General features: G+C 42.7%; 1 protein-coding gene across 2 annotated transcripts; it reads right to left on the bottom strand.

Moving 5' to 3' along the window:
• Window positions 1-63: 63 nt before the first annotated feature.
• Window positions 64-27,955, bottom strand: DCDC2B (doublecortin domain containing 2B). Of its 2 annotated transcripts, none has more exons than XM_056560565.1 (11): window positions 21,200-21,654; window positions 12,163-12,220; window positions 11,077-11,141; window positions 5,301-5,432; window positions 5,081-5,215; window positions 4,940-4,979; window positions 3,092-3,160; window positions 2,876-2,999; window positions 2,691-2,788; window positions 396-458; window positions 64-303 (listed from the first exon to the last, which is right to left on the bottom strand). In XM_056560565.1, exons 1-11 carry the CDS (start codon window positions 21,478-21,480, stop codon window positions 295-297), a joined length of 1,074 nt encoding a protein of 357 aa, XP_056416540.1. In that variant the 5' UTR covers window positions 21,481-21,654; the 3' UTR covers window positions 64-294. The 2 variants fall into 2 exon arrangements, with proteins under 2 accessions (XP_056416540.1, XP_056416541.1); XM_056560566.1 differs by lacking the exon at window positions 21,200-21,654 and adding an exon at window positions 27,914-27,955 and having other exon boundaries at window positions 66-303.

The raw sequence follows: 27,955 nt of genomic DNA, 5'->3' as shown, positions 1-27,955 counted from the left end.
CTGGATGTAGTTGTTGTTTTTTTATTATACTATTCAAGCAGACATATTTACCTTAATATGAAATAAAATGTAGAGACTTCTATCTGTCATTCTTCATGCTATCATGAGAACAGGGAATATATGACAGGCTATATTATAAAAAAAACTATAAAAGTGTTTAGAATTTCATCAAAGAAAAGAGTAATCATTCGGAAGATTATGCAAAAAGTATATATTTGTGAACTGAATATAGGCTGCATTCATTACAGGTAATGGGTTGTCTTCTTTAACTCTGTATGGTGAGAAAAGTGAATGTCACTGGCCCTGTGATAAAAAAACAAGAACAAAAAAATAACTTGCACATACAGATCACTATGAATTCATATCTGTCCCTAATGTGTACTTGTTGCATGTACCTTCTTAGGCTGGACTCCTTTTTTCACGAGAACATTTTCTTCTGGTACAACTTCTGCTTCCCTCTGTACACAAGGAAAACAATGTTTTTTTAATGTTACATTTTTCAAAAATATTTTTTTTACAGAAAACTAATATTTTTTTTATATTTAACTTAAAGCATTTGTCCAATTTGGTAATCTCTTTTAGGGTAGATTCATATGTATATATCACACACATACATTTGTAGTATGCCAAAAAACGTATGCACTAAAACAAGACCTATTTGGCTCAATAATGCATACGCTTTTTTTTTTTGTTTTTTTTTTTGTTAATATATTAAACTATGTAAGAACTGTAAAATAGCCCGAAAACAATAAACTTCTATGGGGAAAAAACATCATATAATTTGCATACACAACAGCATATAGTGCATGCAGAAGTTTTCGATACCATGAGAAACTTGTACACAAACATACAGGGGACAAAAACAGGTTCAACCTGATAGTCTTTCGGCAACTTTTACATAACGGAAGTCTACTGGTATTATCTAGAAGTAAACGAGCCCTTAGTTGGAAGTCTTTCCTTTTAATTGACTATTATCATACAGTTGTTACTCTGCAGTGCCAGCACGGAGAAGAGAAACATTATATAGTGCCTTCTAAAATCACTAGGATGTCACTGAAGTTAATGAGCAATGTTATTAGTAAAGAGACAGTGATACACATGGGATTCTACAACTCCATATACCTATGCATTCTGTCAAAAAACGGATGCTGATGTATACCTTAACAGAGGACAACGGATGTATTCATTTAAATTTTTTCTTTAATTCTTTATTTACTCATTTTCAATAGAAGACAATTTCCCAACGCAGAGGGAATCAAACAGGGATGTATTCATTTAAATGGTTTGAATATAGTCACTTAGTGGGATATTTATCACTGTTTGTTTTGATAAGTAAGTTCTGAAGGCATTTTCTTTTGCTTTAGTTTTGCTTATGTGCAACATATTTATCATACTAACACAGAAGGTTGATAAATTCGCAGCTGAGACTTTTGTCAGACTTTTTTGCGACTTTTTAGGGTATGTTCAGACAAGCGGATCCACAGCATATTTTACGCTGCAGATCCGACGCTGAAGGACCCCTACATGGTGCCTTTAGATGTGCCTTCTTAGAGCGGCAATACGCCACTACAAGCAGACACACTGCTGCGATGTGTGAATTTCCGTGCATTCCCCGTTGTACTCACATACATCGGAGCCGCTCCCCCTGCTCCCTGAGCTAGGCCAAGAGCAGCCGCGATGTGTGAGTATACTGCGCATGCGTGCCGTGACCCACACATGGCAGGGTGTCTGCTCAGTGTATTGCTGCTCCGAGCAGGCACATCTAAAGGCACTGTGTAGTGGTCCTCTGGCGGCAGATCCGCAGCGTGAAATACCCTGTGGATCCGCTCGTGTGAATGTACCCTAAAATTTGCTCTTGTACTGGAGTTTTGTACTCCTAGAACAGACTTGCCATTTTTTGGAAGTTTGCGACTTCTTTTTGCCTACGTGCGACATTCGCACATCATAAATTCATGACCACTGCAAAGTGAAAACTAAAATTTGCTTACGTAAGGCTGTTTGTAACTTTTTGCTTACCCACGAAAGTCAAACAAAAAAGTGCTTAGGTGCAAGTGTGACTTTTTGTGTGCCCTGAGTAAGCAAAAAACAAAACATAATAAATAAATACCTTCATAAATGTCCCCCCTAGTGACTTTGTTTGGGAAGTATGCGCTATTTTAAGCAGACTGGACAATGCAGCATATTGCACCTTTGAGTCTGCTTAAAATAACACATATGCCCCGAACTGAGTCATTAGGTACTCGGTTCGGGCCAATGAATGAATTTGTTACTCTCCATAAAGTATACATCAGCATCCCCTTTTTGGCAGGATGCTGACGGATACCTCTGATGGAAGCTCTAACGCACTGTGGACCTAGCCTTTCCTTTTATCACCCTTTTGGAATGCATGCCCAGGGTTAAATCATAAGTAAAGATGGCTCTTTGCTTTCACGGCCTGTGACTTCATGTCACAGAGAGCAGCACTGAAAGGAAAGATCTGTGCAGTATGACCAATAACATTATAATAGTAAGGTGCTTTATTATACTTTTTTTTGACACCATACACAGGTTGTTTCCTTCACTGGACAACCCCTTTAATTAATTTGATGTAATGTGAACTAAACATGCATCATGTTAACTGACTACGAGCGGACAGTTAGTAAAGGAATACACAAAGTACCTTTATAGTAATACAATATATATATTTGTACCTGATCTACTGGAACCTCTACTCTTGTATGTGCATCCTCCTTTACTTCTTGAGCTCCTTCTAATTCTTGTCGTGTTTCTTTGACTTTAAATACTCCATCTTTTTTATTAAAAAGAATTAGTATTAGTGCAAGTGTATACAAGTTGTTTAGAAAAAATAATTAGATATGAACTGACGTGAAAGTACCTCTGTTTTCTTCCACTGGAGCCTTTTTTTTCCGTGTTGGATGCACCCTTACTGGTTTTGCATAGAAAACAGAATTCGCCCCATCAGGTGCTGCACCTGTGGAATAGATCCTACGACTGTCTCCCTTGGGGTGGGGGGATGGAATACAAGAACAGTATTAATGTACAGGTTTATAAATATCCTGTATCCTGCAAACCCATCCCTAACGTGTTGTACCTGAGTTGGAGAGCCATTAAGAGCAGAGTCGCTAACTCCATCTTGCGATATGCTATAGACTTTCCCCTCCTTAAGAATATGTAATGAAAGATAAATAATTTTAAAATTGCTTATTATATAAAATTTGGTGTGTACACAAAAATATTTACCAAAAATTTACTGTATTGCATCACAAACCACAAAAATAGAACCGTATGTGCAAGGAATCCACAAGGGTTCCCAATTTAAGAGCTGTGTGCTAGACCACAGCTGATGTGAAAGGAGGAATGGCCATGAAATACTGTGTCTGCGGTTGTTACCTCCTTCTCTACTGTGAAACTAGTAACCCACTCTTCACTCAGTTGGCTATACTAAGGAAGCCTTACTTTCTAACATAGGCTCCACTATATGGGCATCACCAATAAGGATGGCTCTTTGTTTTTCTTTTAAAATGATTATCTGCACCTCTCCAGGATCTTGTCCTATATTAGGTTGTGTAAACTGTCAGACGAGGGCAAGTCAAAAACACATAGAGAAGAAATTAGAAAACAATGCAGACTTCAATGTGTTGTTGTAGGCTCAACACGGTGCTAGCGGGAACAACCAAGGCAAGGACAGTAAAAATGGAGTTTATTCACAGACATGCATGTTCATGCATGTCTGTAAATAAACTTCATTTACACAGTCCTTGCCGTGGTTAGTCCTGTTAGCGCCATGTTGAGCCTACAACTCTGCATTAAAGTCCACATTGTTTTCTCCATTGTTCTGGCACCAGAAGGTCTGCAAATGGGACCCAACCCTTTCTGTGATATGTGCATTCCATTGTTGTGTATGTTGTTATACAACATCCTGTGGTAAGCGGCCTTTTGTCTATACCTGCCCCAGGTTCTCTTGGTGTGTTTACGCTATGGAGCGCCTTCTCTTTCTCCTCTAGATTATATTCAAGTACGGAAGATATAAGGATGGTTTCTTATCTTAAACAGAAAAATGCCCCTATAATGAAATTTAGAGGAGCTTTAGAGTACCACTCTTCTGTCTAACATAATGGGGTGGGGCAAATGCTGAGGAAGCCATTGCTCTGCGAATCTCATGCTAGTGTCCTATTAATTTAAAGGAGAGGTCTCATGCCGATAAGTACAGAAAAACGTATCCCCTATCCGCAGGATAGGAGATACGTTTTAGATCGTGGGGGGTCCAAGCGCTGTGGGCCCCCCCTGCGACCTCCTGTACGGAGCCCCGGCTCGCCCACAGAATGGCGCGTCACAACCCCCGGCCAAAGCGGGGGCCGCCACGCCCTCTCCATATATACATATATATGGGAGAGCTGAAGATAGCTGATTGGACGGGGGTTGTGACGCGCCACTCTGTGGGAGATCACGGGTGGCCACAGTGCTCTGACCCTGGAACTTCTCCTTTAAATAGGACATACGCATGAAGGGTTGCATTCAATATGCAACTACATTGACGTGGTCTGAAATGGCAGGAGGTGCTCAACCCCAAGTGCAGTTGTGCACTTGTGGTCCGTTGTTATGGGCGATGTCATTGTGGTACTTGTGACCGTCTGCAGGCATCCTCCATTGTATGCATATTATGCTGAAGATTGCCCGCAGCAACGGACCACAAGTGCAGGACCTCCACCCCAGTGTAGGTACACAACTGCACTTGGGGTTGAGCACCTCCTGACATTTCAGACCACTTCAATGTAAGCTGTTTAATGTATTCAATATGTCTAGTGACTATCTTTCAGTGCTGAATGTGACTTTCAAGGTAAGATAGTAGGAGATCACAGCAGATGATCTCTGTAACAGGTGATATTTTGTGTTTTATAGTACCAATGGTGTGCCTACATCAAAAACATCTAATGCTTACCACAACTTTAGGATTCCTGCGCCTAACACCAGGGCGATTCCTAAACCAAACATGACATAAGTGTAAAGTTCATATTCTTCATAACACGGAACAGACAGAATAAAGGAAAATAATATTTTTAAGGTAATTTAGTGTCTGTACTTGTTTCCTCCAGGTGGACTTAGAAGTTCTTCATATGGAAGACATTTATATTTCTCTGTCCCAACAGCAACATAATATTCTCCAGACACCAGCTCAGCTCCACTTGAGATAGATACTCCATCTAAAGTACAGACCCTGAAGAAGCAGATTATTAGCGCATTCAACATTAGTATCCGAAAGCAAGGTACATTCCTTTTTCATACCTACAAGCTTCACTCACTTTCTTACGGCTCCATTGTACAAGTTGGCCTTTTCAGTAAGCAGAGTTAAGACTAGCTCCCACTCCTTCAAGATACTTGGAGGTATAAGAACTCGGATAGGTGGAGTCATAAGATCTCCATTGCGAAATATACTGGCAAAAGTAGAAATTAGTAAATTAATACGTTGGCAGACTAAAAGAAGTAGTTGTTATTCTAATACACATAATGCAAGTGTCAAGTCTCCTTAATATCAACCTATAATCTTTGGGGCTATAAAAAAAATGTTCTTCTAGTCTTAACACAAAATCTTACACCTTGCATAGATAAACTCTTTTTATAAAAAGTGTATATGAAAATCCCATTCCTCTAGATAGAGAGAGTCATTGCTAAGAAAATCTCTCCCTGGAGGACCCAGTTAGTCAATGTAATACATAGACAGCTTATCGGTTGCCATGAGCACCAGAAGATTTTTAAATGGGCACTGTCAGATACAAAAACTTTTGATATGTTGTAAAGCATGCGAAACCAATAGGTTTTGCAATTGCTTTCATTCGAAAATTTTCAGGATTTCATACTGAAAAAAGCAAGTCAAACAACTGCCCTCCCTGCCTGCTTGGACACATACTAGTCCTGCTGTGTCCATGTGTCATCACCTATGTCATGGACACACTTTCTTGATGGACAGCTGTGCGAGCAGGGCTTACAGCTGGAGGAAAAATCCTCCCACTGTCAGCTTGTGTCCCACTACTGTCAGTGAGGACAAGCTGGGAGTTGTTAATGTTAGGGGAGATGTGAGCAGACAGCATACTGGGTGAGGGGGCGGAGACCTGCACAGTGAGACCAAGCCCCCTCCCTATGAGAGGAATTCAGACTAGTGAGCTAAATTAAAAGTAATATATCTTATCTGCCATAAACTTCCCTTGCCTGGTTCCAGCACCACCTCAGATCTCCACTAGGAACTGGCAGCATTTCAAGCCGCTTTGACGATTGGTCCTACTCTGAACAGGATTGTTCAGTACTGTGTGATGTGGCCAGTCTAGCCAATAAGGAGGTGGGGATGCCAGGCCAATGAGCTGCAGCACCAGCACTCACACCTCCCAGCAGTGGGACATGGGAATTTTCTATGCTCAGTCTCCAGCGATTGTGGTTCCACCCCCTTTATTAGCATTCCTTTGCCTGTTACTGGCATTCCTTACCTGATCTGTTACCTGTTACTAGACTACTCTTCTGCCTGCTCATTTACCCTTACATTTGCTTGTTTAATGTTCTGATTCTGTTTATGTTTTTGTATTGTCTTCCCGATTTTGACCCTCTGGCTTGGGGGATGCCATTTAAGGTGGATCATCCAAATAGGTAGAGACTGTGGTTTGGGGAGAGTATAGGTAAGCTCTGTTCTCTACCTGCCTTGATTCTGTTGGAGAAAAATGCTGCTTTTGTTGCACTTAAGGGTACACAATGAAACACATATTTTTTTTTTAAAGCCGAGGAACATGCTCTCGAATCACCCAAGGTGCAAGAAAAAGTGCAAACATGTTACACTAAAAAAACGTGCACAGAGGATGGGGTCTATCGCAAGCCCTTCTCCAAAAGGAGAGAGGCCCCCCCAAAAACCTTACCCTTCGCCTCCGGACCAAAAGGTACCTGCAAGGTTCCAGGTTCGATGTCCCTTTTCGCCAAAGCTACTAAGGGACCACAAATGCTCCCGGCATCCCCCTTGGCATTAGCCAAGGTATCTGCCCGCAGAGCCGATAACGGTAGGTACCCTGCCAAAGCAGGAGTACCAGGGGTGTTTGCAGGAAGGTGCGGAACCTAATGGCCAACCACACACCCCCCCTAGACCGCCAGGAGGGACACCCAGAAGGGCTACTGCATCCTGACAAATCCAGTGGACACACAACACGCAAAAAGTGACACAGTGAGACAAAAATAAATAAATAAGGGAATGTGTTTAGATATACTGCCCGAAACACATATACATTTGGAAATTACCCAAACTTGACAAACTGACTACATTTAGGCCATTAAAGTCAATGGGGTCTGTGCCTGTCTGTGGTCATATACGTTGGGATGCTATTTTAATAGGATGCCAATATATACATGCCATGGAAGGCACAATCATAGTGTGAACCGGGCCTTAGGCTACTCATGTACTGCTCTACAATGTAGAGGTAGGGAATCAGGGTCTCCTATTTTCTATGCATGTTCAATGACATTTTTTTTTAATTATTATATTTAAAATATTTTCTGTTGGTTGTGTTTTCTTTTGTCTGTTATGTCATTATGTATATTTCTGAAATTTTGTAGTTTTTACATTAGTCACTCAGCCTCACAATAGGCTGACACTTCTTGTTCTATAGAGATCACTTCTTAGGCAACCCCTGAAGGTGAGATACAGGATACAGTGTTATACAGGATCTAGAATGAACAAAAGGTGATGGTCACAGATCACCACCTCCCCCTCCTTGCACACTGACTGCACTGGTAACAGAGGATGCTGGGAGAAAATTCTCCCCTAGAAGTTAATCCAGTCCAGATACCATTCCATGTCGCTGCTGTAATGCATATCTATGAACTGCTGTTAGCAGAGTAGAACTGCAGCTCGGACAAGATAGACAGATTAATGTACAGAATATGGAATAAAATACACAATTGGAAAATAAAAACAGAACAAAAACTATTAAAATAATAATTTCCTCTCATTACTGCTGGAGCATTACAGCAGGGAAAATTGATATCAGCCAGCCAGCTTACCCCAGCAATACAGCAGACTGCACCATTTTTTTAATGGGAATTGGACAACTTTTTAAATGGTTGATTAATACAAGCTTAATTAAAGGAATCATCTAAAGTTACACTTTCTGATTGTGCCCTCTCTATTAGTTAGAAGACAGCACAGGGTATATATTAGATCATTGTAGTATCTGGGGAAACATTTTATTAAAGCAAATAAATCTTTAAAGGGTAGAGTCCATTGCTATGTTACTGACTTTAGTAATTGGATAAAAATGTGGTATATTGATCTACATGTTTGGCCATTATCTGTGCCAGTAATTTCTGGCCAGCTGACTATGACATCTCGTAATTGAGGATTGAATTCTTTCTAGTAAGCAAATTGTACAAAAGAGATGATAATGGAAATGATCATAATCAAACTAAGGCATAATTTATTGTAGGCTGTAGCAGCACAACCTGTAATATATTAATTTAAGTCCCTTTTCAATGTGGACATACTTCTTAAGGGCAGTCTTACTTCCTAGACTGACAGCCTTTCCTGGAAAAGCAGAAGGCTGTCAGTCACTGAGTAGAACCGCCCACTGGACTAATAAGGCTACAGTGAGCAGAGATGAAAAAGAAACAATAAATAAATATACAGCCTTATGAAGTGCAAGGAAAGCGCAATATAGCTACCATTGCCTCATCCTCCTTCTCTGCCCGAACACTTGCTGATATGGAACAGTTTTAACATGACGTATAAAACTTTAAAGATTTTACTCTATCTTGCTGGTGAGTGCTGCTTTCCACTTTTCCTATACATATATATATAAATATATGCATTTTGGGACAGATCACTACGTGTCACTTGACCCTTCTTTTGCTAAGATGAGGACCTCCTGGACTTTACCTACAGCTCCATTGCTAATCAGTACATTACCTATGCTGTGGAAACCTAAGAGATCAATGGTAGTAGCCGGTTCTACAGGTTCCAAACCAACCAAGAAAAATAGCAAGGCAAAAGGAGGTAGCACACCAATTGTAATCCAAATCATTTTTATTAGATCATACAAAACATTGCCCTAAACAATTAAAAACACTAAATAAGGGGTCCATAAGAAACATTGACCACCCTCAGCCATGGAGAGGGACCCCAAGCACCCAGGGGCTCCCCCCCAAGGGACACCCGTCTTAATCTCTCAACAATATATAGTGTACGGTTTCTCTCAAGACAAACAGCCCCTATACAGAGTGCAAAACATGCATGGAATAATAGAAAACTAGCAGCTATAAACCATGTACAAGTACATGCCTATTAAAGTGCACAGTCAATAAACCAGGTAAACATCCATATAGACATAATATAGAGCAATATACAAATAGCAGCTATAAATTATGCAAGTATATAAAAAGTTATACAATCCAGAGAGAAAGTGAAGTCACGGATAGTGACGGAACGCGTGGGGACCTTGTTTTTGGGGGGACACCCGCTCTCTCTATGACAGTGTGACGTATACAGTGACCCCCCGACTTATGATGGCCCCGACATATGATCATTTCAACATATGATGGCCTCTCAGAGCCCATCGTATGTTGAAGGCAGCATCGACTTATGATGCTGCTGTGTGTCGGGGCCATCATGCAAACAGCTATCTGAGAGCCCTGACAACTTCAGCAACTGACAGATAGTTGTTTAATGTGCCCCGTTCTGCCTCCTGTTACTCACATGCTGTCCTGCTAACTCACGCAGGCTTCCACTGTGAGCTCTGTGTAAGCCCCGCCCCCCCAGTGCAGCCATAGCCAATAGCCTGCAGCATCTTGCTGCAGGCATCCAATGAGCTGCTGGCTGCCCTCCCCTTCCTTTCCTATAGAGCTGTAGTCGGCAGGATCGTAATGGAGGACATTCTGTCCACCCCTGAAGGTATTTAAAGAACTGTACAGTACTGTATGCAATATCACACATCACATACAATACATATACACACAATACACCCCATACATCAATGTTTCCCTATCAGTGTGCCTCCAGCTGTTGCAAAACTATAACTCCCAGAATGCCCAGACAGTCAGTGGCTGTACATGCATGCTGGGAGTTGTGGTTGTGCAACAGCTGGAGGCACCCTGGTTTGTTAAACACTCCCCATACACTCCACATACAATGGTCATCCCAGAACCAATTAGCAGTTTCCCATAGAGATATGTATTCAATATACAATGGTTCCGAGGCCCCAGAACCAATTACCATTTTTACATAGACATATGTACTCTACATATGATGGTTTCAACATATGATGGTTCTCCTGGAACCAATTAATATCATATGTTGAGGGACCACTGTACTTCACTTTCTCTCTGGATTGTATAACTTTTTTATATACTTGCATACTATTGCATAACTTATAGCTGCTATTTGTATGTTGTTCTATATTATGTCTATATAGATGTTTACCTGGTTTATTGACTGTGCACTTTAATAGGCATGTACTTGTACATGATTTATAGCTGCTAGTTTTCTATTATTCCATGCATGTTTTGCACTCTGTATAGGGGCTGTTTGTCTTGAGAGAAACCGTACACTATATATTGTTGAGAGATTAAGATGAATGTCCCTTGGGGGGGGGGAGAGCCCCTGGGTGCTTGGGGTCCCTCTCCATGGCTGAGGGTGGTAAATGTTTCTTATGGACCCCCTCATTTTTAGTGTTTTTAATTGTTTAGGGCAATGTTTTGTATGATCTAATAAAAATTATTTGGATTACAATTGGTGTGCTACCTCCTTTTGCCCTGCTATTTTTCTTGGTTGGTTTGTATGCTGCTTGAAGGCATTGATAGCACCCAGGTGATTATTTTGAGGTTGAGCCTGCTATTTATTTGGTGGGTCCTACAGGTTCTACACAAAAGTATAAATAAATATAGAAATGAGTAAATACACTATACAGAATCCACAAAACCAAAAATCAAACTGCTTAACATTTTGTGCAACTTAACATACTTCCAACAGATCATACTGCGTATTCAAAGTCATAATTCCATACTTTTTAAAAAATACTTAAAGCACTACTGCCTTAAGTTTTTGAATATACTCACTGAATTATACAGGGAAGGTGAGACTCCTCCCTCCAGCGACCAGTGACTTTCAGCTTGCGAGAGAACTAGGGAAACATAGATTAGGGTGGGAATATATCTCTGACAACATTAATTATATTTTAGTATGTATTGTACATGCCCTTCCTGAACACCATGCATTCGCTTCTGAACACCATGACACCTGTTAAACACCCTTCCTGCTGACCCAATTTACACACCTCTCCCCTATGAACTTTTGACTCATCAAAAGCAGAGGAAGACCAATCCTTGTATACACACTGAGAAGAGCTAGCAAAAAGGGAAGAGAGGTCATGTATGGAGGAAGTATTCAAGAAAGAGGAACATTCTGGGAATTTTTGTCCTGGCTCTTAAAAGTACAAGTGTTCCACATGGGTTAGTTCACAAGAAATCTGGAGGACAATAACAGCCTCCAGTCTTTTGGATTTGGAGTTCCTCCAACCCATGTTAAATATGGAGGACAATAAGGATGGGTTCACACTACGGAATTCCAGCTGGACAAAATGCGGCTGATGATTCCGAGTGCAGCCAGCGCCAACTAAATCAGTTGATGCTAGGGCCACGCGGACATTGCCTTCCCCATAGACTGCAATGTCTTTTGCCTAAAGAAGGGACAAGACCATTCTTTTGGTGGCAAAATGTCAGCAGTGGAACGTCCCAGGCAGTACACCCAGGCAAATGGGGGTAAAAAGAAGTTCATTTACACAGACAATGATAAATTCCTCCCTATTGTGTTTTGATACGAAAAAAAGTAACTGATGCTTCAAAATCTGCTTTGGTACATGCTGAATTAAAGGGCTATTCCGGCTTTATACATCTTATGCCCTATCGAAAGGATACTTAATGGCCACACCCCCTAGTGACGCCATGCCACGCTCCATCCATTCATATCTATGGGAAGGGGGTGTGACGGCCGTCACTAGAGGGCGTGGCCATGACATTGCATCCCCGTCTTGGAGGCAGCGCCCAGGACAGAATAAGATTTACAAAGCCGGAATACCCCTTTTAAGTGTAAATATAACTAAAAAATGAGAGATACAGAACATTAAAAGACTTAGCTAATTTTACCTGTTGGTTGTCCCTAGCTTGTGTGGAGACAGGCGGCTTAACCTCAGTGTGAAGGTAACTATTATAAGATATGAAATACACAAGGTTAAATACAGTATAAAGGGAAATTTAGTCAAAACTCATCACCATGTAGTCATAATACATCATTAATATTATAAACATACACCATTTAGTCTTATCTTTAAAATCACCTGACAAATATTGTGTAGGTCTCCCTATTCCTCTGAAAACGACTGTAACCTGTCAAAGCAAAGACTTCTAACCTCTGTGTCCTGTGGTATCTGGCACCAAGATGTTAGCAGCAGATCCTTCAAGTCCTGTAAGGTGGGGCCTCCATGGATCTTACTGAGATCAGACTAATTTTGAGCAAAAGTAAACACCAAGAACTCTTTGTCATGTTCCCCAAACCACTCCTAAGGCTGCATTTCCATTTGGCAGGAAGTGGATCAAGTAGGAAGCATAAGTATAAATCCTTCCTTTATATTTCCCATTGTTATTCAATACACTTCTGGCTTTAGCTCAAAATCTACAGTAGCAGTTTTCCCCCAAAAAGGCAAGTGAAAACTCAAAAATGTTTGCAGTGTGGCAGGACACATATCCTGCTGAAAGAGGCCACTGCCTTAGGGTGTAGTGTTACAATAAAGAGGTGTAATTGGTCTGCAACAATGTTTAGGTAGGTGATGTGTGTCAAAGTGCCATCCACATGAATGCAAGAATCCCAGGTTTTTCTGCAAATCATTGCCTGGACTGTGTCTGCCAGTTTGCCTTCTTTCCAAAGTGAATTTTGTTGCCATCTATTCCTCTGGTAAGCAACACAAATATGCCTGGCCATCAATATGATCCATTATACCAGGCCACCTTGTTCCATTGTGCCATGGTCCAGTTCTGATGCTTACATGCCCATTGGAGGCGCTTTAGTTTTTTTACCTATTATATCTCACCACTTAACAGGAGCCATTGTCACAGGATAACCAATGTTATTGACTTCACTTTTTAATGCCCATTGTATGTTGAGGGTTCACTGTACATAAGTATCAACAATACAAAGTGTCTTATATTGACATGATCTGAAAGGAAGAAGACTTCAAGTCATATCAGGTCATGTATGTAAACTTTTCAGGCCATAACTGCTGGGACCTGTCCGCGATCTCCCGTATAGGGCTCAGGCTCTGTTTCTCACCTAGTGCGTCAGCAGTCGAAAAACGACCCCTCCATTCATCTCTATGGGAGAGGTGGAGACACAGGAACGCTGAGTCTCTCCACCTCTCCCATAGAGATGAATGAAGGAGGGTTGTTTGACTAGCCAACGTGCTGGGTGAGAAACATCACACACAGGAGATGAGACAAGGCCCCATACGGGAGATTGAGGGGGGCACAATCGGTCAGACACCCCCCCCCCAGCGATCAGTTTTTTACAACTGGACATCTTCTTTAAGGAGAAATGTCTTCTGGTCTGATGAAACAAACCATAGTATGTAGATGGGACTGATCACACTTCCAAACACAATTATGCTCAAGTGCTTGCAAGATAAGGGGGGGGGGTATCAAACCTGTGCAAAGGGGAACAGTTTTTTTTTTTTTTTTTGTTTGCTAGTTTGTTTTATAACTACATTTTGCCCATGGTGTCCAAGAATTGATGGTGCACTAATCCAGCACTTGTAATCCAAATAAAAAGAAAGTAATAGCTGCAGCACACCTTTTATTAAAAGGAGGTAACAAGGCATAGGCAACAATCATGTCACTGCTAGTGCAGGTTCTTGACAGCCAGAGGCAGGAGACTCTGATCTGATGAAACCAAGATTTTGGCCTTATTTCTAAGCATCATGTCTGGGGAAAACTAGGCAGAGGTGTAAAGATTACAGGGGAAATCTGGGGATTTTGAAGATCCCTGGGTGAATGCAGCTTTCAACTGTGTGTGCATCTTAATTAAAGACAAGTGGCTCTATCTCATCACTTTAGTAGGGGCCTCTGGTGCAAGCAGCGTTTCTGAGTGATGCTGCCTGCACCGTGAACTCAGAGAGCCGGAACCTTGGGGAGCAGAGTGCTGAAAGCTGCGGAGGAACGATGGAGAGATGAGTGGTGTTTTTTTTTTTTTTTCCTGGGGTCTACAGTATGAAGGCATTGTGAAGGGCCTACTACTTTATGGGGGCAAAGAGGGGGTCTAATACTATATGAGGGCAATATGGAGGCACAAAGGGGGTCTAATACTATATGCAAAATGAGGGGCTTCTACTATGTGGGGGCAGTATGGGGCCTAATACTATGTGGTGGCAGTTTAAGGGCTTGCTACTGTATTATAGTTAAACTACTATATGGGGCAGTATAATACACTGCTCAAAAAAATAAAGGGAACACTTAAACAACACAATGTAACTCCAAGTCAATCACACTTCTGTGAAATCACCCTGTCCATTCAGGAAGCAACACTGATTGACAATCAATTTCACATGCTGTTGTGCAAATGGAACAGACAACACGTGGAAATTATAGGCAATTAGCAAGACACCCCCAATAAAGGAGTGGTTCTGCAGGGGGTGCCCACAGACAACTTCTCCCTTCCTATGCTTTCAGGCTGATGTTTTGGTCACTTTTGAATGTTGGCGGTGCTTTCACGCTAGTGGTAGCATGAGACGGAGTCTACAACCCACACAAGTGGCTCAGATAGTGCAGCTCATCCAGGATGGCACATCAATGCGAGCTGTGGCAAGAAGGTTTGCTTTGTCTGTCAGCGTAGTGTCCAGAGCATGTAGGTGATACCAGGAGACAGGCCAGTACATCTGGAGATGTGGAGGAGGCCATAGGAGGGCAACAACCCAACAGCAGAACCGCTACATCCGCCTTTGTGCAAGGAGGAGCAAGAGGAGCACTGCCAGAGCCCTGCAAAATGACCTCCAGCAGGCCACAAATGTGCATGTGTCCACTCATTTGGTCAGAAACAAATTCATTGAGGGTGGTATGAGGGCCCGATGTCCACAGGTGGGGGTTGTGCTTACAGCCCAACACCGTGCAGGATGTTTGGCATTTGCCAGAGAACACCAAGATTGGCAAATTTGCCACTGGCGCCCTGTGCTTTTCACGGATGAAAGAAGGTTCCCACTGAGCACATGTGACAGACGTGACAGAGTCTGGAGACGCCATGGAGAATCTTCTGCTGCCTGCAACATCCTCCAGCAAGACCGGTTTGGTGGTGGGTCAGTAATGGTGTGGGGTGGCATTTCTTTGGGGGGCCGCACAGCCAGAGGTAGCCTGACTACCATTAGGTACCAAGATGAGCTCCTCAGACCCCTTGTGAGACCATATGCTGATGCAGTTGGCCCTGGGTTCCTCCTAATGACAATGCTAGACCTCATTTTGCTGGAGTGTGTCAGCAGTTCCTGCAAGAGGAAGGCATTGATGCTATGGACTGGCCTACCCGTTCCCCAGACCTGAATCCAATTGAGCACATCTGGGACATCATGTCTCGCTCCATCCACCATTGCCACGTTGCACCACAGACTGTCCAGGAATTGGCGGATGCTTTAGTCCAGGTCTGGGAGGACATCCCTCAGGAGACCATCTGCCACCTCATCAGGAGCATGCCCAGGCGTTGTAGGGAGGTCATACGGGCACATGGGGGCCACACACACTACTGAGCCTCATTTTGACTTGTTTTAAGGACATTACATCAATGTTGGATCAGCCTGTAGTGTGGTTTTTCACTTTGATTTTGAGTGTGACTCCATATCCAGACCTCCATGGATTGATAAACTTGATTTCCATTGATAATTTTTGTGTGATTTTGTTGTCAGCACATTCAACTATATAAAGACGAAAGAATTTCATACGATTAGTTTATTCATTCAGATCTAGGATGACTTATTTTAGTGTTCCCTTGAGCAGTGTATATGGAGCATTTTGAGGACTTAACTTTTTTATGGAGGTCCAGCTCTGAACCTCTGGAGTGCTCTGAATTTCCTTGAGTGGGCCAGCCACAGCCCTGATTCAAACCCAATCGAATCAGGACTGTGGCTGAGCCACTGAAAAATTGATTAAAATGGCTGTCCACTGACAGTCACCATCAAACCTGATGCTTAACCCATTGAAGATGCAGGGCCATGGCTCAGCATTGTTTACTATTTGCAATAAAAAATGTAATTGAAAAACTAACAGACATATGTAGTATCGCAACTTGCATAAATGTCTGAACTATTGAAGTATAATGTCAATGAAAATACCAAAATCCAGATTTTCAAATTTTTGGTCCCTTTCTATACAAATGTAATAAAAAGCAATCAAAAACTCCTATCAAAACAAAAATGGTACTGATAAAATGGTCCAGAAAGTGAATCCTCGTACATCCCTGTATACAGAAAAATAAGAGAGTTATATTGATCAGAAGAGGGTAATGTATACCATACAAATTTTCGTACAACATTTTTTTTAAAGTAGTAAAATAAAACAAAACCTATATAGTTTGGGTATCTTTTTAATCATGGACTTACAGAAGAAAGATAGCATGTCATTTGTTCTGTAGAAACAGAAGCCCTCAAAAGTTGCAAAATTCCTGTTTTTTTCTTCTTTTTTTAAGATTTTTACAAGCCCTCATATAGGTCTGTAGCTATTAGAAGGTGAGGAGGAAACAACTAAAATGAAAAATCCCTGAGTCCTTAAGCCCTACAGGACCCATGATGTAACATTACGTCATAACACCCTGGGTCTTAAGGACCCATGACGTACATGTACGTCATGGGCAATTCCGGTCCCCGCCGTGCGCCGGGCGGGGATCAGACCGGGATGCCTGCTGAAATCATTCAGCAGGCATCCCGTGCAAATGCCCAGGGGGGTCATCAACCACCCCCCCTCCCCCCCCCCCCATGTCGGCAAATCGCAGGAGAATTCACACCTGCGATTTGCGCAATTCCAGGTCATACGGGACTATGGTGACCCGGAAAATAAGGGGGATCGGGGTTGTCCAAGACACCCCTGGTCACCCTGAAGGCGTAGGAGTGAGGTGGCAGGGGTGCCACCCCTCCTATCCCTGCTATTGGTCGTATAGACATGACGACCAATAGCAGATCGGGGGCGGGGGGGGGCTAACTTTCGGTTTCCCCACTCTGCCCACCCACTGTAGGCGGGGCAGATCGGCGAAACCGACGGGGACCAGCGCCGAAGTCCACTTACCCATCCGTGGCAGCGGAGCGACGATCGGTGACGGAGATCAGCGGCAGAAGAGGACGGCGATGCAGCTCCCTGGAGTCTATGGAAGCAGGTGAGTTGCCTAGCAACATCTCGAGGGCTACAGTTTGAGACCAATGTACAGTGGTCTCAAACTGTAGCCCTCCAGATGTTGCAAAACTTTAACTCCCAGCATGCCCACACAGCTGTTTGCTGTCTGGACATGCTGGGATTTGTAGTTTTGCAACATCTGGAGGGCCACAGTTTGGAGATCACTGTGCAGTGGTCTCTAAACTTTAACTCTCCAGATGTTGCAAAACTGCAAATCCCAGCATGCCCAAACAGCAAACAGCTGTCTTGCCATGCTGGGAGTTGTAGTTGCGTACCTCCAGCTGTTGCATAACTACATCTCCCAGCATGCCCTTCGGCGATCAGTGCATGCTGGGAGTTGTAGTTTTGCAACAGCTGGAGGCACACTGGTTGGAAAATACTGAGTTAGGTAACAGAACCTAACTGAAGGTTTTCTAACCAGTGTGCCTCCAGCTGTTGCAAGTACAACTCCCAGCATGCACGGTCTGTCAATACATGCTGGGAGTTGTAGTTTTGAAACAGCTGGAGGTTTGCCCCCCCCCCCCCCCCCCCTATGTGAACGTACAGGGTACATTCACACTGGTGGGTTTACAATAAGTATCTTGAAGTTTGAGCTGCGGCAAATTTTTCGCCGCAGCGCAAACTCCTAACGGGAAACTCAACGTAACCCGCCAGTGCAAATGTACCCTAAAAACACTACACTACACTAACACATAATAAAGGGTAAAACACAACATATACACCCCCTTACACTGTCCCCCAATAAAAATGAAAAACTTTTATTTATTGTACAGCAGTGTTTCCAAAACGAAGCTTCCAGCTGTTGCAAAACAACAACTCGCAGCATTTCCGGAAAGCCACTGACTGTCCAGGCATGCTGGGAGTTTAGCAACAGCTGGAGGCACCCTGTTTGGGAATCACTGGCGTAGAATACCCCTATGTCCACCCCTATGCAATCCTTAATGTAGTCCTCAAATGCGCATGTCATAGCCGTGTCGTGTTTCAAGGAAACAGTTTAGGGCCACATATGGGGTATTTCTGTACTTGGGAAAAATTGCACTACAAATTTTAAACTAACATGCTGGTGTTGCCCCATACTTTTTATTTTCACAAGTGAAGTGGTAAATGGAAAAAAAGATCCCCAAAATTTGGAACGCAATTTCTCCTGAGTACGGAAATACCCCATATGTGGTCGTAAAATGCTCTGCGGGTTCACAACAAGGCTCAGGAGTGAAAGTGCACTATGTACATTTGAGGCCTAAATTGGTGATTTGCACAGGGGTGGCTGATTTTACAGTGGTTCTGAGATAAACACAAAAAAAGAAATACCCACATGTGACCCCATTTTGGAAACTACACCCCTCATGGAATGTAACAAGGGGTATAGTGAGCCTTAACACCCCACAGGTGTTTGACGAATTTTCGTTAAAGTTGGATGGGAAAATGAAAAAAAAAAATTTCCACAAAAATTTTCATTTTCACAAGGGAAAATAGGAAAAAAAAAGCCCCCCAAAATTTGTAACTCCATTTCTTCGGAGTAAGAACGTACCCCATATGTGGATGTAAAGTGCTCTGCGGGTGAACTACAATGCTCAGAAGAGAGGGAGCACCATTGGGCTTTTGAAGAGAAAATTTGTCCAGAATTGAAGGCCACATGTGTTTACAAAGCCCACATAGTGCCAGAACAATGCCCCCCCCCCCCCACATGTGACCCCATTTTGGAAACTACACCTCTCATGTAATGTAATAAGGGGTACAGTGAGCATTTACGCCCCACAGGTATCTGGCAGATTTTTTAAACAGTGGTCCGTGAAAATGAAAAATGTCATTTTTCATTGCACAGCCCACTGTTCCAAAGATCTGTCAAACGCCAGTGGGGTGTAAATACTCACTGCACCCCTTATTAAATTCTATGAGGGGTGTAGTTTCCAAAATGGAATCACATGTGGGGGGGTCCACTGTTCTGGTACCACGGGGGGATTTGTAAACGCACATGGCCCCTGACTTCCATTCCATTTCAAACAAATTCACTATCCAAAAGCTCAACGGCGCTCCTTCTCTTCTGAGCATTGTAGTGCGCCAGCAGAGCACTTGATGTCCACACATGGGGTATTTCCATACTCAGAAGAAATGGGGTTACAAATATTGGGGGTCATTTTCTTCTATTACCCCTTTTTCATTTACACAATTAACTTTAACAAAAAGTCGTAAAACACCTGTGAGGTGTTAAAGCTTACTGTACCCCTTGTTACGTTCCTTGAGGGATGTAGTTTCCAAAATAGTATGCCATGTGGTTTTTTTTTTTTTTTTTGCTGTGCTGGCACAGGGGCTTCCTAAATGCGACATGCCCACCAAAAACCATTTTAGCAAAATTTGATTTCCAAAAGCCAAATGCCCGCAGAGCATTTTACTTCCTAACATGGGGTATTTCCATACTCAGAAGAGATGGGGTTACAAATTTGGGGGCATTTTCTCCCATTACCTTTTGTAAAAATGGTAAATTTGGGGGGGGGGGAATGCACTTTAATGAAAAAAATTTATTTACACATCCGACTTTAACAGAAAGTCGTCAAACACCTGTGGGGTGTTAAGGCTCACTGGACCCCTTGTTACGTGCCTTGAGGGGGTGTAGTTTCCAAAATAGTATGTCATGTGGGGGGTTTCCTGCTGTTCTGGCACCATAGGGGCTTCATAAATGTGACATGCCCCCCAAAAACCATTTCAGCAAAATTCACTCTCCAAAATCCCATTGTCGCTCCTTCCCTTCTGAGCCCTCTACTGCGCCTGCCGAACACTTGACATACACATATGAGGTATTTCCTTACTCAAGAGAAATTGGGTTACAAATTTTGTGGGGCTTTTTCTCCCATTACCCCTTGCAAAAATTCAAAAACTGGGTCTACAAGAACATGCCAGTGTAAAATGAAGATTTTGAATTTTCTCCTTCAATTTGCTGCTATTCCTGTGAAACACCAAAAGGGTTAACAAACCTTTTGAATGCCACTTTGAATACTTTGGGGGGTGCAGTTTTTATAATGGGGTCATTTATGGGGTATTTCTAATAAGAAGGCCCTTCAAATCCACTTCAAAACTGAACTGGTCCCTGAAAAATTTTGATTTTGAAAATTTCTAACAGTAAAAACATGTAAACTTTATGATGCAAATATAAAGTAGACATATTGTATATGTGAATCAATCTATAAAAATGTTTTGGAATATCCATTTTCCTTATGAGCAGAGATCTTCAAAGTAAAAAAAATGCGAAATTTTAAATTTCTTCATCAAATTGTGGAATTTTTCACCAAGAAATGATGCAAGTATCGACAAAATTTTACCACTAATATAAAGTAGAATATGTCACGAAAAAACAATCTCGGAATCAGAATGAAAAGTAAAAGCATTCCAGAGTTATTAATGCTTAAAGTGACAGTGGTCAGATGTGCAAAAAATGGCCGGGTCCTACAGTGAAAATTGGCTGTGTCCTTAAGGGGTTAAGAGGATCTTCAGAGAAACAGCAGAAAATCACCAAGTTCAGGGTAAAGGGTCTGGATACTTATATAAATGCCATATTTTAGTTTTTTGATGGCAGAATGATTGTGGGGGGGGCACAAATATTTGTTTTTATATTAGCTCAAGGTGGCAACATAACATTTTACCTGTAAAATGCCACAATTATAATATTAGTTATTACAGTATAAATATCTCCCTTAAATTTCCATATGTTACTAATGTAAATATGCCACTTGAATGCACTGATAAACACATAACATATAATGTAACGGTTCATACTTACTCAAGTTTTCGGAACTTTTCAGTCCCTGCAGCAACATACTGCCCCCTGTTAAGTAGATCACTGAGCTGCGTCACACAATGGCCATTGCGTGGAGTGTAGATGTTGCGTACAGCCGTCGAAGCTTGGATACAGGTAGTCACCTCATTTAAAAAAGCTTCAAAGGTATGAAATTGCTTCTCATTCACAACCATGCGGCGCCCATGGTGAAAAGCGTCCCCATTTCGAAACACAAGTACGTTTCTGGCATGCGGAACCAGCTGTACCCCCGAAGGGGAGCTCATTTTTTTTTTTTTAATTATCTAAAAGTTATAAAAGACAAAAGTAGAGAAAACAAAAGCATAACAGAAACTAAAGTGTTCTCGTTACATTTCCTAGTGACAAGCAATATCTGTTATGCGCACATAAAGGACGCACACTGATCTGCACTCTCCTGTCTATCACTCAGTTGATGTGACTCTTTGCTGTTGCCAGGTGACAATAACTGGTTACAAGTGTTGGAAAGGAGGGTGCTCGGTTACGGCAACCACGCCTCTCCTACTAGAGCTACAGCTCTTCAATGTAGAGTTACTACACTTTTACAACTGAACGGTCGCATATTAATAATCATTCTGTCAAGGTCTTAACCCTTAGGGTATGCACATGGCGTATCTTATCGAAAGCAGAAAACTACACTGTAAAACACAGGGCAGACATTTCAAGGATAGCCTTAAAGATCTGGCTCATATTTAACTCTTTTTACCAGGTTTTGGTTTTTATCACGGTCATAGATGCAAGGTTAGCTGCACTTAATCGGGCTATTCAGGATTTCCAATCAGAATTTGCACAAAATAGTCTGCCATACTTAAAATTCACACAGGAAAAAAAAGGACCAACTTAAAAAAAAAATTTATAAAAAAAAACACTAAATGGTGTTTTTGTAAAATAACTAATTATACAGCTTCTACCTCCACCTTGTGTGCGGACTGGCCGGCAGCGTCTCCAGTCTGGTTCAGTAAAAACCAACAAAATGAAAGGCGCGTTGAAGGCACTAAAAGAAGTACTTTTATAGTATCAGTGATCCAGCCTATGGCACACACTGACCAGAGGTGTTTTCCAAAATGGTCTGTTTTACTAAAAGTATTTCCTGAAGAAAGTGGCTGTGTAGCTCATACTAGAAAAGGGGGGATTACAGATCCTGCAATGCATACTGCCGTATGTGCAGATTAAATGAATAACTTGCCTAGATGAAATGGTTGTGTAGTGATTTGGTAAGTGTTAATGTGGTGTCCCAGTACCGTATTACATACAGTACCTTGGTATGGGTCCCCAAAGTCAGAGTTCCTAGGAACCGTGGGGTCCTCAGGTTTAGTCTTCCCCTAGTCACCCCTTAGATAACTAATATATTGCACAATTAAATGTAAATAAATGTATATAGAAAGTGTACTTACCTTGTGCTAGCGTCGCAGGACCCGCGGGTCACGTAACGAGGTTTAGTCTCTATGGTTAATGCAAAGGGCCTTTGGAGGTTCATAGGCCATGTGATACCCACAATACTTTGTGAGGCTGATTGACAGATGGCGTGGACCAATCCTGGAACGGCCAGCCCCTGCCCATATAAGGGAGCTGCAGCCATTATTCTCTCTCTTGGGTTGCTGTCACTGAATGAGGTAGGACCTCCGCAACTTTCAACGACAATTACTAGGCCAAAGCCTTGCGGCCTCGGCTGAATAGCACAGTGAGTTCTTCTAAATTTCCCCGCAATTATTCGCAAGGACCCTGGACCTAAACAGAACCCAAACTCCAGCAGATCTGCGCATACTAAATTCCTACAAGTTAAAGAACTTACTAAAAGTCCCAACCAATGGTCAATCTCAGCCAAGTTGTTCAAAGACTCTATTACAAAGACTGTTCTTATGTTGGCATGCTACAGAAAATCTTCAGTAAAGTTTATGCAAGTTTTCAGCAAAACTTTGGTTGTGGACAATACTTTATTCTGCAAACACCTATCGTCCTTGGGAAGGGTGGCGATAGGCCAAGACACACAGCATTTAACCCTCACCCTGGCGTCACGACTGCCAAGGGTTAATAACACCCTTTATAACCTGGACAGCAACATCCCGACCCCCATTCACACCCTCAAGGCGGATTCCACATTAATCTACCAAAAAAGGTGACGAAGTAAATATATCACAAATATTTCATTATAAAAATAAATAAAAAAATATACAACAGATTCTGCCAAAGGGCCCTTGTGATTGTAATTCTGAGTAATTACTAAAATATAAAATGCACTAACCACCTAAATGTAACAAATAATGTAATATGCACAAGAATAAAACAAAACGCACAGATTCTGGTACATGCTGAGTGCTTCATACAATGTTCAAATTGGTGTCATGCTAAGCAGTGACTACATGGAATTCTGCATGAATCTATATCCAATGCACTTCAATGGGATTCCACTGTCCCATTCACACAGCAGAATTTCTGCTGCAGAATGTGAATAGACTATAAATTCATGCAATATTTAGTGCAGAAATGTTGCCATGTGACCATAGCCTTAAGGTGCATAGTACTGATTTGAACAGTGTATGAATGATATCTTGTGCATATTACCGTATATACTCGAGTATAAGCCGAGTTTTTCAGCACAATTTTTCGTGCTGAAAACACCCCCCTCGGCTTATACTCGAGTGAACTCTCCACCCGCAGTGGTCTTCAACCTGCGGACCTCCAGAGGTTTCAAAACTACAACTCCCAGCAAGCCCGGGCAGCCATCGGCTGTCCGGGCTTGCTGGGAGTTGTAGTTTTGAAACCTCTGGAGGTCCGCAGGTTGAAGACCACTGCGGCCTTCGACATCATCCAGCCCCCTCTCACCCCCTTTAGTTCTGTACAGTACTCGCCTCCGCTCGGCGCTGGTCCGGTGCTGCAGGACTGTCCAGTGAGGAGGTCGTCCGGTGGGATAGTGGTTCCGGGCTGCTATCTTCACCGGGGAGGCTTCTTCTAAGCGCTTCGGGCCCGGCCCCAGAATAGTCACGTTGCCTTGATGACGACGCAGAGGTACGTTCATTACCAACGTACTTCTGCGTCATCGTCAAGGCAACGCCTCTATTCTGGGCCCGAAGCGCGGAGAAGAGGAACCCCCGGTGAAGATAGCAGCCCGGAACCACTATCCCACCGGACGACCTCCTCACCGGACAGTCCTGCAGCACCGGACCAGCGCCGAGCGGAGGCGAGTACTGTACAGAACTAAAGGGGGTGAGAGGGGGCTGGATGATGTCAAAGGCCGCAGTGGTCTTCAACCTGCGGACCTCCAGAGGTTTCAAAACTACAACTCCCAGCAAGCCCGGACAGCCGATGGCTGCCCGGGCTTGCTGGGAGTTGTAGTTTTGAAACCTCTGGAGGTCCGCAGGTTGAAGACCACTGAGGGCGGATGATGACAAGAGGATGATGAAGGGGGGGGGTGGGATGATGACAAGGGGATGATGAAGGGGGGTGGGGATGATGACAAGGGGATGATGAAGGGGGGGTGTGGGATGATGACAAGGGGATGATGAAGGGGGTGGGGATGATGACAAGGGGATGATGAAGGGGGGGTGTGGGATGATGACAAGGGGATGATGAAGGGGGTGGGGATGATGACAAGAGGATGATGAAGGGGGGGTGTGGGATGATGACAAGGGAATGATGACAGGTGATGATGATGAGGGTCTGGATGATGACAGGGTGAGGATGATGAGGATGTTAATGACGGGGGTCTGGATGATGACAGGGGGGATGATGTATTTCCCACCCTAGGCTTATACTCGAGTCAATAACTTTTCCTGGGATTTTGGGGTGAAATTAGGGGCCTCGGCTTATACTCGAGTATATACGGTACATTTCTTTCTTTTTTTTTTTTTTTTTTTTTACTTTCAGGTGGTTACTATGATTTTATTTTTTAAAGTCATTACTCGAATTATCACAAAGGCCCTGTCAGAATTTGTGATATATTTACTTCTAGCCACCTCCATTCCTCTGTTTTTCTTTTTGATTATATTTTGCTTTATAAATTGTTAGATTATACTTACACTTGCCATATCACTATCAGAAAGGATGTGATTTAAACTACTATTGTATGCAATCGCTATGTTAAAAGTCAGGAATGTGCATAGCATTGAGCTCCACTCCCTGGCAAGCAGATCCAACCTTTTTGCTACATAGACTTAATAGCGAAAAGATCAGATTTCATTGATAACCAGGGAATAAGTGGGACCACCGCAAACTTTAAAGGCTTACTAGCGGAGTACCCGGCGCTGCACGGTTTTTCCTACTTTATCCTATTGAGGGAGGAAAAGCAACAAAGGAGGAAGCTTTTGTCCTCATATCCCGTCCCTAAATCCTGACCCCATATCCCCTCCTCATATCCCAACCCCAAATCCCCTCCTCATATTCCAACCTCATATCCTGTCCCTATATGCCGACCTCATATCCTGTCCCTATATCCCCTGCCCCATAGCTAATCATCATTTCTAATCCTCATATCCCGTCCTCAGGTGGGGCTGCCTTGTAGTAAAGATATTGTAAGATGAAAATAAAAGGGGTGTGGCTTAAAAGGCGGGTGTGTCGTCATGAGATGGGACAAGGCATGCAGGGAGGGAGTGGCTTACCAGCCGGACTGACGCATTCACTAGGAGAAGCAGAGCGGAGCTTGTGTACTAAAGGCACCAGAAGTCCTATATACTTGCATGGGACTTGAAACAAAAACCCCATGCTTCCCATATGGGGGCAGATTGGGGTTAATTTAACTATTATATATTTTTATTTGACATATAAGTAACATGTGACCAAGTATTATCGAAATATCTCCAGCTGTTTGGAAGTTATGATGCAGTAACATACTTCCCATAGACTTTTATGGGACTTTAAATAAAAACCCAGACTCTCACAAATGGGGGTGGGTAAGGGTTAAATTACCTATCCTAAGTTTGTTGTTGACACATAAGTAACATGTGTGCCAAGTTTCATGTTAATATCTTTAGCGGTTTGGAAGTGATCCTGGAAAAAAAAAAAATAAATAAATAAAAAAATATATATATATATATATATATAGATAGATAGATAGCTAGATAGCTAGAGATAGCTAGAGATAGCTAGAGATAGCTAGAGATAGCTAGAGATAGCTAGAGATAGCTAGAGATAGCTAGAGATAGATAGAGATAGAGATAGATAGATATATAGATAACTAGCAGCCGCAGCAGGTCTCAGGAACAAGACCCAATGCGATCAAAACTTTTGACATCTTTGGGCAACATGTCAAAAGTATTTTTAAATAACAGCAATCCTTTAAAAGGGTTATCCGTTTTTGTTTGTTTGTTTCTTTTCCAGAAAACACTCTGTATGACACTAGTCACATGCTATATCTGTAACTCCCATATATCAACTATGTGGAAATAGAAAATGGGACATTCACCGGTGCACCCTGTGCCTTTACCTCGTGGCAGTAGGTATATAAAAGGTAAGAGTAATAAATAACTGCTCACCTTCATGTGTTGCGCTCTGGGCGCAACACCGTTGTCGGCCTTAAAGGGGTACTTCGGTGGTCAACGTGTTTTTCCGTTTTTGACTTACCCTATTTGTTTTGTTTCATTTCTATTCTTGTTGTATAGGCTACTATGTTTCCGTTCTTTGTTGTCTTTTTATCCCCCACTTTGTTTTCCTATCTTTGCTTCTATTTCCTGTTTCTTGCTGTGCTGAAAACTACAAATCCCAGCATGCCACATGCCTTGCTGGTTTGGGGCAGCTCTTTTTTTTGTTCCGCCCTTTAACCACGCTGCTATTTTCCCGGGTCGGCCCCCTTATACACAGAACACTAATAAAATCAGCCCTGGTTGGGATACACTGTCATACACACACAAAATGGGACTACAACTCCCAGCATGTGTCATTCAGTAATCTTCAGTCTGTGGTATAACACCAGCATGTTGCCTCTGTAGTCTCTTGGGGGATGTACTTCACCACACCTCTATAGGGCATACACCAGTGTTTACCAACCAGGGTGTCTCCAGGTGTTGCAAAACTACTACTACCAGCATGCCCGGACAGCCAAACGCTGTCCGGGCATGCTGGAGGTTGAAGTTTTGATACAGCCGAAGACACCCTGGTTGGGAAACAATGCACTTTGTTTGTAATATACTTTATTGGCTAAAACAGTGTTTCCCAATCAGTGTGCCTCCAGCTGTTGCAAAACTACAACTCCCAGCATGCCCAAAGGCTATCAGGGCATGCTGGGAGTTGTAGTTTTACAACAGCTGGAGGCACACTGGTTTGGAAACACTGGTGTAACATGATGTGTATGCTGAATAGGCTAGGACAGTGTTTCTCAATCATTGTGCCTCCAGCTGTTGCAAAACTACAACTCCCAGCATGCCCTGACAGGCTTTGGGCATGCTAGGAGTTGTAGTTTTGCAACAGCTGGAGGCACACTGCTTGGGAAACACTGGTGTAACATGATGTGTATGCTGAATAGACTAGAACAGTGTTTCCCAACCAGTGTGCCACCAGCTGTTGCAAATCTACAACTACCAGCATCCCCACAGTCTGGGCAACAGCTGGAGGCACACTGGTTTGGAAACACTAGCATAGACACATAACAGGGACTACAACTCCCAGCATGTGTCATTCAGGAGCCCCCCCCCTCCCCCTTCACATATAGAGATAATCCCCATTATGAGATTTATTCCTCAGTCCGTGTACCTTGTCATCCCCCCCTTCAGATAACACACTTATCTGTGTTCC

This window comes from Hyla sarda, chromosome 2, assembly GCF_029499605.1.
Source record: "Hyla sarda isolate aHylSar1 chromosome 2, aHylSar1.hap1, whole genome shotgun sequence".
In the NCBI taxonomy this organism is placed as follows: domain Eukaryota; kingdom Metazoa; phylum Chordata; class Amphibia; order Anura; family Hylidae; genus Hyla; species Hyla sarda.
The sequence above is the reverse complement of the archived record's forward strand: the minus strand, read 5'-3'. Positions and strand labels throughout refer to the sequence as shown.

Excerpts from the sequence above, each read along its gene's own strand:
- DCDC2B (XM_056560565.1), bottom strand. The coding sequence starts at position 21,480 with ATGAGCTCCCCTTCGGGGGTACAGCTGGTTCCGCATGCCAGAAACGTA. Across the intron at positions 3,161-4,939 it reads GCAGGAATCCTAAAGTTGTG|GAGGGGAAAGTCTATAGCAT; the intron begins GTAAGCATTAGA and ends CATATTCTTAAG. Across the intron at positions 459-2,690 it reads TAGAGGTTCCAGTAGATCAG|AGGGAAGCAGAAGTTGTACC; the intron begins GTACAAATATAT and ends CCTTGTGTACAG.